Below are 16,374 nucleotides of genomic sequence, written 5' to 3'. Positions count from 1 at the left end.
TCTACAGGGAAACTTTTCCCAGAGATCCCCATTAAGTTGTTCCTCAGGCCTCCTCTGCCTTTTTGTAGGCACAAAAAAAGAAAGGGATTGGAGAAGTAGTGTTTCAAGTCTCCCAAAAACTAGAGAAAAGTTAAAAAAAAAAAAAAAAAAAAAGAGGGCATCAGGGGCGAGGGTGGGAGAGGCTTTTGTTTTAATTCACTCCAAACAGAACCCTGGTGTACAATCAGTACAGATGTGAAAGCACATGTATGTATACACAAAGGTGCCAGGGAATGGAGAGAAGATGTCCAGCCCTAAAACGAGGATAAATAGAAAAGGAATAATTGTGAACAGAAACAGATGGGACCTTGTTTCTTGAAACCTCAGTTCCATGTTGCCCGGTCCTGTGGAATGGAGAAGGCCAGGACAAACTGGGCTCACCGTCATGGAGGACTCTGTGGACCTTCTATCCAGTGACTTGGCTCTTCGGTGCGGAGACAGGGGAGAAGCTGAAACATCTGGGATGGAGCCAGTGGTGGAGGTGATAGCTTCTGTGGTGCAGTCCTGTGGCAGAGAGCAGCCTCCAGTCAGTATAACCCAAACTCATAAGGAAGCTGTAGAGTCGGGCTGAAGACCTTGAGGACAACCCTTGAACTCATTTATAAAGCCTCTGCTTAAGATGAAGTCAATGAAACAAAGAAGGAATTTTCAGCAGAAGATTATAGGCTTCTCAAGCATGAAAGGGGTGGGATGTGGACACCCAGCTTCCCCTCCTATATGACCTTGTGTGGCTGTAGTTCTGAAAACGCCTGCAGAAGCCAACTTAGCTCACTTTTAGAGCAAGACTTCTCACTGAGATGTATCCAGCATCACTTTTCTCGAACCTCTTTTCTAGTCCACACAAACTCCTCTCTAACCTCCCCACGCCCACCAATTCTCATATCAAGGGCTTCCCAGATTCACAGAAAGAACATAACTATCTCATGGTAGTAGGAAAATGTGGAAATAGGCAGAAAATTTCAGAGCCAGGTCAAGTCCTTTGCGGTCCACATTCATGTCAACATGGTAACAGGAAGAAGAAGAAAGATATGGGAGAAGTAGAAATGAGGGCTTTGGAAGACACCAACTAGAAAATGTATTCTCATCTCCTTTTTCTTTATATTTTACAGAAAATACAGGAATATCTCAGGTAGGGTGACAGCTGCCACCCTGGATAAGTCAAATTAGTAGGTGGATGGCCTTATAAAAAGAGGAACAAGGAGTGAGACTAGGAAGCAGCTGTCTTTCAAAGAAGACGGGAGAGAGGCATTTCACCCAGTCTCATCATTGGTGATTAGTCAGTATCAAGAAGAAAGATGTTTAGCACAACTCTTTGAGATACCATCTGGATCTGTATGTTAAGCATCTAGCCCTGGGTGTAGCCATCAGAGGTTTCTTTTAGCCAGTCAGGAGCCACATAAAGTCTCACCACTGTGCATAGCTTCCCTAGAACTGAAACAGAAGGGAGGCTGGCACCAGTGGCGGCTAGCCAGAGACTATCCAAGGGGGCTTACCCGCTTCCTGGGGAAAACTCTCTTCTCACTTCGGCCCTGGCGAGTGTCACTAGACAGCATGGGGCCAGTTGACAAGTTGGTCTCCATGTGCTCAGCCTTCTCGATATCCAAGGCCTCAAACTTTTCAATTACCTGGGACCTCCTGTAAAATAGACAGGACACAGAAGCCACTGAATGGAAGAGGGGAAATTTATACATTGGCCAAGACTACCCTTGGCGGGTTCATTCAGAAGCTGACAATTCTTATAAAAGAGGGACTCTAAACATCTGTTCAACCCTTAGCTCTACGATGCTCACCCCCTTCCCATTGTACTTTGTGCGTAAAAAGTAGAGGGAGCAGACAACGAGGACAAAGGGACAAAGAGAGCTTATTAAACTTGGCTCTGAGAAAGAACCTCGTACACATTTAAATATTTCATTGTAGGATCAAGGAGAATTAAATGAATACCACCGTAGCCTGTTGTACATAAAACACTTTCTTAGGTTGTGAACCCTTGCACCTTTCTCATTGCAGAGTTTTAATATCTGGCATCAAAAAACTGGAACATTTCCCCCTTTTTCATCATGGAAAGTCCTCGCCCTTCTTAGTACATATTCAGATTTGTCTAAAGCACGAAGAGACAGTTCTGAGCCCCTGCATATTATCCCATGATTTTTTTTTCACATCCTCTTTTGAACAAATAGGCCAGTGTATTTGCTTACATGTGCCAGCACACATGCACGCGCGCACACACACACACACAGGCACATGCACACACATTTCCACATGTATACAATCAAAAGGTAACCACCACCTTGCAGCAGGAAGGAAAAGATTCAGTTCCCAATATTATTCATCATTTGATCATGACACTGGCTTAGCCTCCTGTTGTTCTTGGTTTAGCAAGAAAAAGGCCCATGAATTAACATTGTTTTTGCCGAACAGTAAAAAGGATCAAAACCAAATTAAAATAAAAACAAGCAAGTTGATTTCATATGAGAGGGCTGGATGCGCCATCAAGTTGTCTACTGCTGGAGACTGAGATGAGATGGGAGCGAAGCAGGTGGAGTAAAGGCGTATAACGTCACACAGCAACACAGCAGGAGAAGGTGGAGAGGAGTAAGACCTGAAAGAAAACAAGGCTGGAAAATGAATGAATAGAAAAGGTTTTGTGGTTTTATTTTTGTAAAGCAACAACAAATCAAAACTTATTCAAAGAATTCAAGACACAAAAATCAAAGATCATTATTGAAAAAGGGGGGAAATTAACAAATCACAGCTCTAAGAGGTTAATCCCGCTGATTGAAGTGGACAAGGGGCTTCTGAAAAGTTAACCAGCAGCTCTCTAAGCTTCTCTGTGGCTTCTCCCAACAGTCATGGGAACTGGAATTCTCTAGGAATAGCTAATTCTACCTCCCTCCCCAGATACATCACCCTTTAAATCTCACATCAGAGGAGAGAAACCACAAAAAACTAGCATGTTAGTAACAGTACATGAGGATGGTTCTCTCAAGACTCATCTGGTGTACAGGGCGTTACTCTCTGCCTTGGCCAATCATTTTTTATTTATTCATTTTTTAATTAATTTATTTATTTTTAGTTTTTAAGATTCACTTCCACAAGATTTTGAGTTCCAAATTTTCTTCCCATTTCATCCCTCCCCCATCCCAGAGATGGCATGCATTCTGAACACCCCTTCTCCTAATCTGCCCTCTCTTTTATCTCCCCCCCATCCCCTTCCAGCTCTGTCCAATTAAAGATTACTCGTCATGTTCTTCCCCCCCAACCCCCTCCCTGCCCCCTCCAACAGTTCACTAGGGCTATTTGGAAGACAAAGGGCTAAAAGAACGCTGAGAAGAAGCTAAGACCTCCAGGGACAGACTTCAAAATTCTCCTTGATTGGCAGAGTTTTGTTACATTCATTATGAACAAGAGACACAGAAAGGAACATAGTTGCCTCTAGGCCTTGACTCTAAAGGGTAATAGCACCACAAGCCGCAGAAAATTAAAATTCATCCCTGAAATGAAGAAATGAGGGAAGTGGTTGAAATTCTGGGACTGCCTGAGGAACCAGCTTATCCACAAGGAAGGTTAGAGGCAGACACTTTTAGGATGTTCCATCTGAAGGCTGGAAGAATCACATTTTTTCTGAGGATATTGAATTGAAATTTAAAATTCTGGTTTGCAATCTGGACTTTAAATCAGGCAGCAAAGGCAGAGTGAAGAGAAAGAGGAGAGACATAGCAAGCCATGCCATAATGCAAATCACGTTACTTCTTTTCATAATGTTTTGACAGGACTCTAAGTGAGGCATCTACAATATCCTGAATTCTTTTAGCGAGATGCTAATAAATCAGGATGCATTCAAAGGATTTTGCATTTGGTTTTTCCTTTACAAGAATACTTTGCCCTATGGACATTAGAGCTACAGGAAACCATTGGATGGCAGCAGTAGAGAGCACTTTCACTACTACTGTGGATTTCTACAAAGAGGGGGCGAGGGATAGAGTAAGCCATCTTAGTAACATTATATTATTATTAACACTTTATTGTTATTATATAATATTAACAACACTTTAGCTACAATGCCTTTATCTATGAGGCATTCTGATGGTCTCTAAGTCCAAAGTTTTACTTTGTACTTCTTGCATTTCCTGTTCGTTGGGAAGTTGCCAATTCTCTTGAAAACAGGTTTATGTTACAGCTGACATAATATAACCCTCTATCAGCTACTGCCATGAAGGTGTGCATCCTGCATAGTTCATCCAGCATATAGGAAAATTCACCTGCTCCAATCTCCCTTAGTGAAATTGGCTCAGATGTGCAGAGAACATGTGTGTCATTGTACTTCTTTTTACAGACCTGTGCCGGGGGAATCGACACTGATTTTTAGACCCCTTCTCCTGTTCTTGTTACTGCTGCTTTCCTAGAGTTAGAATTCAGCAGCTGCTCTGCCAAATGGGTCAAGCTTTGTAGCAAGCTTAAGGAATGAGAAGTTTTAAATTCAACACTATGCTCAGATAACATTGGTTGTGTAGAAGAGCAGCAGGGCTCCCTAGCAGGTTTATCTCAGCTGCATCACCAAGAATTTGCTGGCTGAGAAATCGGGGGGGGGGGGGGGAAGAAGCTAACCAAAATATGCTGGGCTTTTCTAGAACTAGTGAATATGAATCAGAAAGCAGACATTATAATTGGGTTTCATCATGAACAATCAGAAACTGGTGTTACTCAAAACAAACCAGATCCAACAACATATCCGAGGTCAAGAAAATGGATCCTTACAGTTGAGGAGCAGAGTTGGTGAGCGTGCTGAATGAAAGCAAAGAGAAAAAATTCTATCCCAAATCATTATACGGCCACTAAACTTCAAATGAATTATTCTAAAAGCAGCCAAGCCAAGCAGATAAGCACCAAATGTTAATTCTCTGGTATGGCGCTAAACCAGGATTCTGCTAGCCCTATTCGAAAACTGCCACATACAACCCCCCTGCCTCAGGAAGCTGAGCTTCTCCCGTATCCTCCCCAGCCCCATCTTTTAGGAGTATGTTTTTGTTTTTTTTTTTTTAAAGACAATCCAGGTCGGAAAAAAGGAACTTATTAAATCCTGGTTTTGTTCCCAGGAGTCTGAGTTTCACCTTGAATCCTTTTCCAGGGGACTGAGCAGGAGCCCCATGGCCAACTCCCTGTGTAACTACAGAGCAAAAGTGAGTTGATTCTCAGTCCCTACCTTATAAGAACAAGGCCAACTATCCTTGCATCCTTTCATCTAGTGCTTCAGTGACAGATGGAAAAACAGCATATTGAGAAGGGTGCTCACAATACACAGCACGAGAAGTGCCTCTTTCTGGTACGTGTACCACGAGGCTCTCTTTATATAGACCCCGCCTTGGACTCCAGTTTACTACCACAGATGCAGCATAAGACAGAACTATTCACACATTAAGTGACCCAAGTACCAAAAGAGCTTCATTACACAAAGCTGTTTCATGATGAGGAAGTGTCATAGTCATAGCATGGCAACTTCAAGGACAGTATTACAATGAGAGTTAAGTACGGTTTTCTAAATTAAAATTTGCATTGGTTCTAGATAACCAATCAAATGGGCTAACATATGTAAAATGCTTTGCAAACTTTAAAGCACTACATAAATACTATTTATCAAGTTTCTTCATAGTTTCCTCTTTTCAAGACATTTAGCAATCCTCCCTATACTCACTGACTATCCTAGGTTTCTTCAGAAATATTTTCTTTACAAAGACTTTAAGTTAACGTATGGCTTTTGGCGTGTCACTTCTCTAGGTCTCAGTTTCCTCCTTTGTAAAAACAAAAAAGGGTTAGACAAGAGGATTCCAAGGTCCCATTCCAATATTCCATGATACTGAAACCAAGGAGTTCTTGATTATCCATGGTTAAAAAGGAAAAAGCAGTACCCAGGGAACCAAAACACCCTCTAAATTCTCAACAGACTATGCCCCAAATCCCTTGACACTTAAGGAACAACTTTAGTCACTGAAGATGTCCGTCTAATTATGAATTCTCAGTTTCTGAGGGTTTCCTCTGAAAAAGCATTTCATAGGCCCACACGGTAAGATCACTCACTGTTCTTTGGTCAAAAAGGTAAAGAATGGCCGTGTAAGTACTCAAGTGTCTCCAGAAAACACCATGGAACCCTCCCTTGGTCCCAAACCAGGACCTGGCCACTTCTGAAGTCAAGTTGAGCTCTTACTTCCTAGCCAAACTGGAAACAGAGGAGCAAGGTTTTCACACAGGTAGTCTCCAGAAGGGGGAAAAGGGTTTTCTCAACCTTTAGAAAGCAAGGAAACCTACTTCGCTTTAATGAAGATGTAAGAGGAAGAGAAGAGGAGGACACAGTCACCCATATTCCACTTCCTTCCAGTAAGACTGAATCACTGACTGAATGGTGTTCATAGCAATAAGGTTTCAGATAAGAATTATGTTATAGTTCTCAGCAAAAGGTTTCAATTCACAATCCTAAACTATGAGGATTAGGAGTAGGTAGGAGATAGGAGTCAAGTGTGAAGTTTTATGGATTTTTAGAGCTGGAAGATTACCTGGCTTTGAATTCCTTCCTCTTCTAACATTTATATGAGTGACCTCGAGAAAGTCACTTAACTACCTTTGCTCTCAGTTTCCTTCTCTGTTAAATGAGGATGAAACGGAGGCCCCGAGAAGTCAAATAACTTGCCCGCTATCCTATGATGGACTAAGGCCTGAACACAGGTCTTTTAACATCTAGTCCAGGACTCTTTCCATTTCACTAAAAAAGAAAAACCAGTGCCCTTTTTTAAATTTTCTTTTCAGTGCCCCTGTTGGGTAGCCCCTTTGCTTCTTTCCGTGCCATTGCCTTAGGCCTCAGTAAGGACTGACTTGGCTTCCATGTGACCAAGTGGCTCACCTCAAACCAGGCAAGCCCTGAGGACACAGCTCTGAGAAACTGGACGCCATGGCACCCACACGAGACACCAGTCAGGGGCCACAGAGGACGACCCGAGACCCAGGGTAATCAGAGAATTCTGGGCTAGCTGCACTACATAAGCCTTACTCTAGGAGGTGGTCCATGGACAGCAGCATGGAATCTGCCTGGATGAATTTTAGTATCAGGAATACAGTGGGGCTCAGTGTAAAAGGGAAAAGAAACCCTGCAAACACTGAGCCAAGCAGCAAAGGGAAGGTCTGCTCCCCCTGTAGAGGCCCTTTCATCCCCTCCTTACCTCCGCTGGTTGCCAAACAGACGAGCCACCTCCTCCCTGCCAGGGCTGCGGGCCCGGGTCTTGCGCTCCAGCCGCCTTCTCTCCACCTGGAAGGCCTCTCGATTACTGATCCTGATGGCCTTAGGCACGTCGGCTAGAGTGGTGTACTGCCTGCTGGCTTTAAAGGCAAAGAGGCGCCCCGGTTTCTCTGCTTCCCTCCCCCCAGCGCTGCTGGAGTCCGTGTGGATGGGGTGCCGACTTGCTGAATCCAGGGAGTTCAGGGAGAAGCTGGAGACTATTCGGCCGGCAGCCTGGGGACCTGGGGAAGAAAAGGGGCAGCCATGCTCCTGGAAAGGTAGTTCTGGGTAACGATACCTGTTATTGGGGGTGCTGGGGCTGGGAGGGGATGGCGGTGGTGTCAACCGCTGCTCTTCTGCCTTCAAGTCTTGTTTAGTCTTCTCCAGGGAAAAGTAGCCACTTTCCACTCTGGCCTTCCGTCCACAGTCTACTCGGTCACCATTCATGGTGCTCTCCTCTGAGAGGGGGAAAAGAGGGGTGGGGGTGGGGGGAAGAAAATAGGAAAAGGAGAAAGACAAGGAGGGAGACAGAGGGCGCATACTGAGCTTGGAGGCCACTAGGGGCTAGCTGCCATTCTCTATTTCAAAGAATTCTAATGGAACCAGGATTTTTAAAAGGTGCCTACTCCACAGTTCTTAAAAAAGTCTCTTTAGGTACCATTTCTCTCTTCTGATTCACTTCTCAACTCTGAAAGAGTTTTCTGATAGCTCAACTTCCCCACTGCTGCCTCCTTAACCCCTTGAAATGTGACTTGACTCCCCACCATTCCATGCACACTGCCCTAAGGCCGGCGGCCACGGCCCCATCCTGCTTGACCGCCACTGCTTCTGACATGGCTGGTGACTGCCTTGAGACACCACTTTCCTGGTTCTGCATCACCGGCCTCTCTCTCTTCATGATCTCTACTGGTTGCTTAGCATTCTCCCAACTCCCAAGTCTCTCAAGGTGGGTTTCTCCTTTGTTTTCTTCTCTTCCCTCTTAACTTTCTCTTGGCAATCTTGGCTCTTTTTTCACGTGGCAATCTCATTCATTGTAACAACTTCAACTCCTGCCTCTTGCATAGATTATCCTAAAATATACATACCTACCCCATGACCTCTGTTCTGAGCTCCACACATGCAATTCAAACTGCTTTCACGACACCCTCACCCAGATGTTCCACCAGCACCTTGAACCCTACGTGTCTGAGATGGAGCTCTTAACCTTTTCTCCTAAATCTATCCCTCTTTCTACTCTTGTGTCATTCATTGAGTCACCCATGCCCTGGCCTTGGGTTTAACTCTGACTCAACTTCCATCACCTGATCTATCTAATCACTTATGAAGGCCTGGTGCTTCCATCTCTAAAGTATCTCTGACATCAATCTCTTCCCCTTCCTTCTTCTCCCCAACATCTTAGGTCCTCATTAGCACCAGATATAGTATTATACTCTCCCAATAGGTCTTTCTGCTTCAGTCTTCTGTCTTCCCTAACTGATCCTTAATCCTTCTGCTTAAATAATTGTTCTAATCATGTTAGTCCACTATTCATGGCTCCCTACTGCCTACTAAGTTCAAACTTATGCTTAGCATTCAAAGCCCTTCACAGACCGTCAACAACTTGCATTTCTAGTCTTCTCCCCTATTATTACTCTCCATACATTCTGTACTTAAAAACTGTTTTGTTTTGTTTTCGGTCCTCCAAATATGTTTTACACTTTCTCACTTCTGTTCACACCATTTGATATCCCTGAAATACTGTTTCACCTCTTCACCAGCAACTTCCTATTGATCCTTTAAAAGCCAACTCAACTGCTACCTCCTCCACTAAAGCATGACTAATGCCTCTCAGTCAATAGCAACCTTTTCCCTAAGACCCTATATAGTACTATGTTTGGTTAATTAGTATTTTTAAATGAATTCACCACTCGCCGTCAGAATGGGCAATTTCTGTAGCCCATTTTCCAGACTACCATCTGTCTATCTTCTCTGCCAGAGAATTCTTTTCAGAGGGTGAGAGGCCTAGGTAACACGCTTTCACCTTTTCTCTAAAGATATTGTCACTTAGTTTTCTGAACCAAAGATCAGCACACACTGTCTGATGATGCAGAATGCCAGGCTTTTGACTCAGAAGATCAGGGATCAAATACTACCTCTGACACTTGCTAGCTGTGTAACTCAGGACAGGTAGGTCACTTGATCTCTAAGAATATCAGTTTTTTCATCTGTAAAAAGGGCATAATACTTTCAAGTGTCTATCTCCCAGGGTTGTGGAGAGGCTCAGATGAGGTTACAAAGTGCTTAACATACGTAAAGCACTTTGTAAACTTTAAAACTAGAAGTTAGCAGTTATTTTTATTGTCTCGGAAATAAAATCTGTCTCCCCAGATTCACAGAATTTGAGAGTTAACATAAAAATGTCAAACAGTATAGGGCCAAGAATAAGTGCCTGGGTGCTCCACTGGAGCTCTCCTGTTGTGCTGGCATTGAAACACGCACAATTCCCACAAACCTGACCATCTCTACAGTTCTAGTCCACGTCTCTCCATCTCCTCTACAGGAAAAGTGACATTCATGACATATGTCCATTGTATTCTACGAGTTTGAATCACAACTGATGCCCAGATGGGAAACTGTGTGAAGTCATCCTCCTCCTCCAGCACCATCTGAGTTACTTTTATCATTTGAAACTCTATTTTAAGACTGGAGATTTGAGGGATGTTAAGGTTCAGATAATTTAAAAAATCAGAGTAATTAATGGTGGTGGAGGTAATTTATAATATATGAAAACATGAGAACCCTTAAAAGTTTGAAATCTTTTCTTTTTCCTCTTTGGCTGAAACCAAGGCACTATTTTTGGCTAGTGAGAACATCATTAGGAAAAAATAAAGTAGGAAAAGGTATTCAGAGAAGGGACTAAGAAAAGAAGAAAGAGAAGGGGAATAACTAGAAGGGGAACCTATAGCCTTGAGGACACATGTGGCCCTCTAGGTCCTCAAGTGCAGCCCTTTGACTGAATCCAAACTTCACAGAACAAATTCCCTTAATAAAACGATTTGTTTTGTGAAACTGGGACTCAGTCAAGAGGCCAAACTTGAGGACCTAGAAGGCCACTTATGGCCTTGAGCCCACAGGTTCCCCACCCCTGGACTAGAAGAATCTAGAGCTAAGGTTTGTTAAGGCTAAAGATGGGGAACCCTTCCCTAAAAATTCCAAAAGAAATTAACTGTGTATCAGGGGGCTAGACTTTTCTTTCTTTTTTTTTTTTTTTGAGGCAGTCAGGGTTAAGTGACTTGCCTAGGGTCACACAGCTAGTGAGTACCATATGTCCAAGGCCAGATTTGAACTCAGGTCCTCCTGACTCCAGAGTCAGTGCTCTATTAACTGTGCCATCTAACTGCCCTGGGGCTAGACTTTTACCATCAAAAAGAGATGAATCCTTTTTTTCTAAGTTGCAGATCCCAGCCTGGCGCCACCACGGGGAGAAAAGAAAAGGGAGGAGGATCATGTACACATTCAGGTGAGTTACCATGAGAGAAGTGGGATCCTCCAACTTACTATTAGTTCCTAGGAGAAGCCTTGCTAAATCTGAGCTTGGATCAAAACAAATGACAGATTCATATTCAAAAGCCTGCTTGCTATTTATTGACCGTGGGATCCACCTCAGCCTAGAGTTTCTGAGAATTTAAAAAGGTCAGTATCAGGTGCCCAACCTTGCTTCAGAAAGTCCCCCTCCATTTTCCCTCATCATGGTAAAGAACTAAGGCTGGGAAAGAATACTGGACCAGCTGTCAGTACACCTGGGTACTAGTTCCAGCTCAGCAAAAACATGGTAATTGGAAGCCAATCCCTTAATTTCTCTGGGCGCCTGAATTTCTTCTTCTGTATAAAACAAAGGAACTGGGATAGCTGATCTCCAGTTTCTCATGACTCTAACATTCTAAGGTTTCAGGAAGCTACAAAAAATGACTCAGTAAGTTACTTTTTTGGGGAGAGGAACAGTTTGAAGAGTACAAGTCAGTACCATAAGTGAGAGAACCATTTCCTAATCAGCTCTATTTCCCAAACAGCTAGAAGGAAATGGATGGTCTATTTGTATTTGGTTATTTTCATTTGGTGAGAATAGAAACTAAGTGAATTCATAGGTACGTCATTTTTTTAAACCTAATTTTGCTTCTAAAACAGAGCCGAGGCCTACTCTACCAAAGCCAGATAAATAATTAATATAATTTTCCTGATAATTCAGACAAAGCCCCACTTTTACCTGAAATACCTGGGATAACCCTAATTATGTTTTTATTTCTGATGAGCTGGATCAAGTGTATCTTACCTTCTTTGTTTTCCAGCCCAGGTTCTTTCAATGAGCTGGCTGGGAGAACTTGACTTGATCCAGAACTCGGTACTGGACTAAGGGTACTCCCATCTGGCTGGTCCTTGACCCTTATCTCCTCCTGCCAGAGTGTAGACTTGGTGGTGGGGATTTTTTCTGCACTCGGAATGTTGCTGCTGGTGACAGCCATCTTAGCAGGGCCAGGCTCCTAGAGGGGAAAGACAGAAGTATTCAGTGAGGGTAGATCTCCTTGTAGGATTAAGGGGTTTTTCATTTTAAATTTCTTTAAAACTATAAAGGCTGTGACTCTGTTCATCTGGAATCATTTTGTCTTAAATTTTGGCAGGATTCAAACCTAAGAGAGCAAAAAGGTACCCAAGAGGCTTAGAAGGGCAAAATTGAAGCAGTGACGTAATAGTTTCTTCTATATGCCTTATCTTCAAATAGGACGGCTTTCCTAGTCTAGAAAACCAAAGTACAGAAGGAACCAAGTTACAGAAATACTAGTACCATGAGGTAAAGGATCTTGTTCAAATTCACAGGAAAATTTGGACACCTAAAAGACACAGGGCATGTGGCCCTCTAGGTCTTCAAGTACAGCCATTTGACTGAATCCACACATCACAGAACAAATCTTCTTAATAAAAGGATTTGTTCTGTAAAACTTGAACTCAGTCAAAAGGCCGTACACAAGGACCTAGAAGGCCACATGTGGCCTCAAGGCCATGGATTCCCAACACTTGTGATAAAAAATGTCACTTTTTTTCTTCCTGTTCTTTATATAGGTCACACAGGATAATGCTACAAATCATTAACTGTAAATATTAGAATGATGAGGTTTTACCTCACACTCATCAAACTGACTGATGAAACATAAAGGAGTTAGTGTTCAAAATTGCTGTGGGAAGACAAAATGTGTTAACCTGCTGCTGGTAGGACTAGGAATTGGTTTAAAAAAAAATTGGTAAAAAACAAAACAAAACCCAGAAACCTAACACTGTGGAAAACAATTAGGAATTACAAGTGAACAGTTACTAAGTTGACCATACCCTTTATTTCAGCAATCTCATTAATGTTCATATACCATAAGGAGGTCAGAGACAGAAGGCAAGGTCTCATAGATACAAAAGTACTCATAGCTAGCACTTAGCACAGTGCCTGGCACGTGGTAGTAAGTGCTTAATAAATGTATATTGATTGTTGATAGTCACACTTCTTCTGTTAACAAAAACACAAACAAACAAACTTAGGAACAAAATAAATACTCATCAATTAAAGAATGACCAAATGAATCATGATAATGGATAATGTAATGGAACACTGTGGTGCTGCAAGAAATGAGGAGTATTAAGAATGCAGAAAGTGATGGGAAGAACAGTATGAACTGACTGATGTTTTATGTAGAAAAGCAGAGCCAAGAGAACAATACACATGACTATAATAGCATAAATAACAAAATGAAAAAAAAAAACAAAAGACTAAAAGGCACTTGAACCTGGATGAAATGCAGTGACCAATCACACACTTCATTTAGTGAACAGATGATGTTAACCCATTTTCCTCCTCTTGGAAGAGAGATAAATGACTATAGGCAATGCCTATGCTATCAAACGTGACCAATATGTGGTCACAGAATGTATGGGTTGGAAAGAACCTCTGCAGCCATCTTGGACAGTGATCTCGAACAGAAACGGAGGCCACTCAACCATACGTTAGCACCTCTGCAGGCCACGTACTGACTCAGTTTAAAATGTAACATCATCTTGGTTTTATGGGATTTTTATTTATTTTTGTTAAATATTTCCCAATTACATTTTCATGTGGTTGGGGCCACTCAGCAAGTCTGACACCTCTGATCTGGTCCAGCCTAGATTCCCCCCCAAGAAATCTCCACTATCCTGTGTCCCATAAATGGACACCCAGCTTTGGCTTGAGGACCATCAAGGAAGGGAAAGCACAAATCTAGAGGTGGCCCATTCCATTTTTGGAGAGTGCTGTTAGTAAGTTTCTCCTGACAGGGAGCCTAAATCTGCTTCCTCACCATTTCTAGATAAAAGAGAAGAGGTGTAATCTCTCCTCCACATGAAAGCCCTTCAAATACTTAAAGGCAACTATTACAATATCCTCTCCTCACCATGAATCTTCTTTTATCAAACTAAACATTCTCAGTTCCTTTCATTGATCCTGTATAACATGGTTGCCCTTCCATAGACATTATCCATCTTATCAATGTCCTTAAAACTTAAAGCCAGGACTCTAAATGAGTTCTGACATGGGCAGAATACAGGGGTATTACCACCTGCCTTTTCCTGGAAGCTATGCCCCTCTTAATGCGGCCTAAGATCAAATTAATCATTATTAATTAAATTATAATCAAATTAATCAAATGTGTCATACCACACTGACACATGTTGAACATTTGGTTCAATAAGATCCCCCAATTTCTTTTTCTGACTGTACCATCCACAAAAAAAATCCCATCTTCTACAAGAAGCCATTCCCAATCTTTCTTAATTATCTGTTTGTTCTGCATATAGCTGATTTGTACATACTTGTTTGCTTGTTATCTCCCCCATTACACTGTGAGCTTCTAGAGGTAGGGGATTTTTGCCCCTTTTATGATTCCCAGTACTTAGCACAGTGCCTGGCACACAGTAGGTGCTTAATAAATGTTTGACTGATAGCTATTTTGTGAAACTGATTTTTTTGTACCCAAGTACAAAACTTTATCCCTATTAAGTTTCATATTATTTGATTTAGTCCAACGTTCTGGCCTGTCAGGATCTTTTTGATCCTAACTCTTCTGTCCACTGTGTCACCAAAACCAAAGAAAAACAGCGGAAAGCTCTTCAATGTAGTTTAAGACTGCGCAAGAAGACATCTAGAAGCCTGTGAGTGAGGGGGCATGTGTATATGGGGGGACCATCATGCCAGAGGGTATAAAAACTAGCACAAGGTCCAGGAAACAGATCTGCTAAGCAAGGACGCTGAAGGGGCATGGAAGTCAATGTGAACTCAGATCACTAGTGCCTAAAGCCACAATCTTTTGTAGAAACAGTGGCCACAGGGGCAGCTAGGTGGCGCAGTGGCTAGAGTCAGCAGTGGCCCTAAAGTCAGGAGGACCTGAGTTCAAATTCAGCCTCAGACCAAACACTTGACATTTACTAGCTGTGTGACCCTGTGCAAGTCATTTAACCCCAATTGCCAAGAAAGAAAGGAAGGAAGGAAGAAAGAAAGAGAGAAAGAAAAGAAGGAAGAAAGAAAGAGAGAAAGGAAGGAAGGAAACAAAAAAAAAAGAAAGAAAGAAACAGTGGTCACAGAGCCAGAAGACATGAAGCTAGAAACTGTACACACCTGAGCAGCTAATGTCAATTAAGAAATACTATGGGTTAAGAGAGGTACAAGAGTCTAACCCAGAAAAAAAAAGAGTAATTTCACAACAAACAGCTTCTATCCAAGAATGGATAGAAAAATAAACAAAGAATTCTTGATGAAAAGAGTGGAATTGGGAAGAATTTTTGAAAATGCAAAGAAGAAAAGAGCAACCTAGAAATAAATGTCAGAGTAAGCAAAGAGGATAAATGAAGTATTTACATTCTAATGGGGGAGAAGGGACAATTCAGAATTCTATTATCTTCAAAGATGACAGAGGGAATTAACAAAAAATAAAGGGATTGGATTGTGGTTTTGTTCTGCTTTGATTGTTTTCGAAAAGTAAAGATAGGGAAGGAAAACTACAATACAGAAGAAATGAGAAAGTGGGAAGAACTAATTGTTTCTCATAATTTGGGTGTACCAGAAGAAGAATATATAAACATGGAAGAGGGGTGATGGAAACAGGCATCTCATGAAACTACTGAAACTAGACAAAGGAAGGTTGATTACACACACACACACTTTGGTATAGAAAAACATTAAATTCAATAAGGAAGCAGGTAGGGACTATGAGTGGAAAAAGCTAGATTTGAGGAGAGAGTAGTCACAAGCACAGAAAACTTCCAACTACCGAGGGTGGATGATAGAGGGATTAAAAAAACAAAGTTTTAAGAACTAGGGATCAGGGTCTGGACTAGGTGAAAAGAGGGGTAAGGAAGTGGGAGAAAATCAGTTCTAGATTACTAACTTTAATCACATTCTTTATAAAGAAGGGGAGGCAAGGAGGAAAAATATAATAGGATGTAATAGAGGAAAATATTAAATGAACGGTCAAACAATAAATGTGAATGGGATGCATTACATATACATATACATAAAGCAGAGGAAGGCAGTAGGATGGCTTGAAAAGCAAAATCAACTAAATGTTTACAAGAAATATACTTGAAACAAAAAAAAATTCAGAGTTAAAAGGAGCCATAAAAATTTTTATCTTGCCATGTGGGAATTCAAAAAAGCAGGAAGTGATCATACTATTAGTATGATTTTACAACAGTAAAAACAGACGTGGGTGAAAGCAATAAAACAGGAAAGCAATGTTATGCTTAAAGGCACTCCACCTTATTAAGTTGTAAACGGCACTAAGACTTTTGGGACACCTGTATATGCATAATAGCAAAGCATAGAAAAGCTAAAAGACAAACAGCTAAAGCCACTAAAGTTGGGAACATCAGACCTGGAAAAGCCTTCAAACAGGTCAGTGAATTGAAGAAGAGAAAACTAGAAAAGTAACTATAAAAACACAAGCAAAACACAAAAGAGATATTATGATAATCAAGAGAAACTTAAAAAATGAAAGCAAAATTGAACTGATTAAAAAAAAACCAGAAGC

The 16,374-nt window shown here is 41.7% G+C and overlaps 1 protein-coding gene across 1 annotated transcript in view; it reads right to left on the bottom strand.

Moving 5' to 3' along the window:
* Positions 1 to 16,374, bottom strand: part of MPRIP (myosin phosphatase Rho interacting protein) — a 186,045-nt gene that overhangs the window by 48,749 nt on the left and 120,922 nt on the right. The window contains exons 6-9 of the mRNA XM_027874439.1: positions 11,610 to 11,817; positions 7,245 to 7,758; positions 1,533 to 1,674; positions 421 to 543 (exon numbers count right to left, since the gene is read on the bottom strand). Of these exons, the coding sequence (XP_027730240.1) occupies positions 421 to 543; positions 1,533 to 1,674; positions 7,245 to 7,758; positions 11,610 to 11,817 (987 nt within the window). The remainder of the gene's footprint in view (positions 1 to 420; positions 544 to 1,532; positions 1,675 to 7,244; positions 7,759 to 11,609; positions 11,818 to 16,374) is intronic.

This window comes from Vombatus ursinus, unplaced genomic scaffold (genome assembly GCF_900497805.2).
Source record: "Vombatus ursinus unplaced genomic scaffold, bare-nosed wombat genome assembly UNPS02014807.1, whole genome shotgun sequence".
NCBI lineage: Eukaryota > Metazoa > Chordata > Mammalia > Diprotodontia > Vombatidae > Vombatus > Vombatus ursinus.
This window is presented reverse-complemented; position numbering and strand designations above follow the sequence as displayed.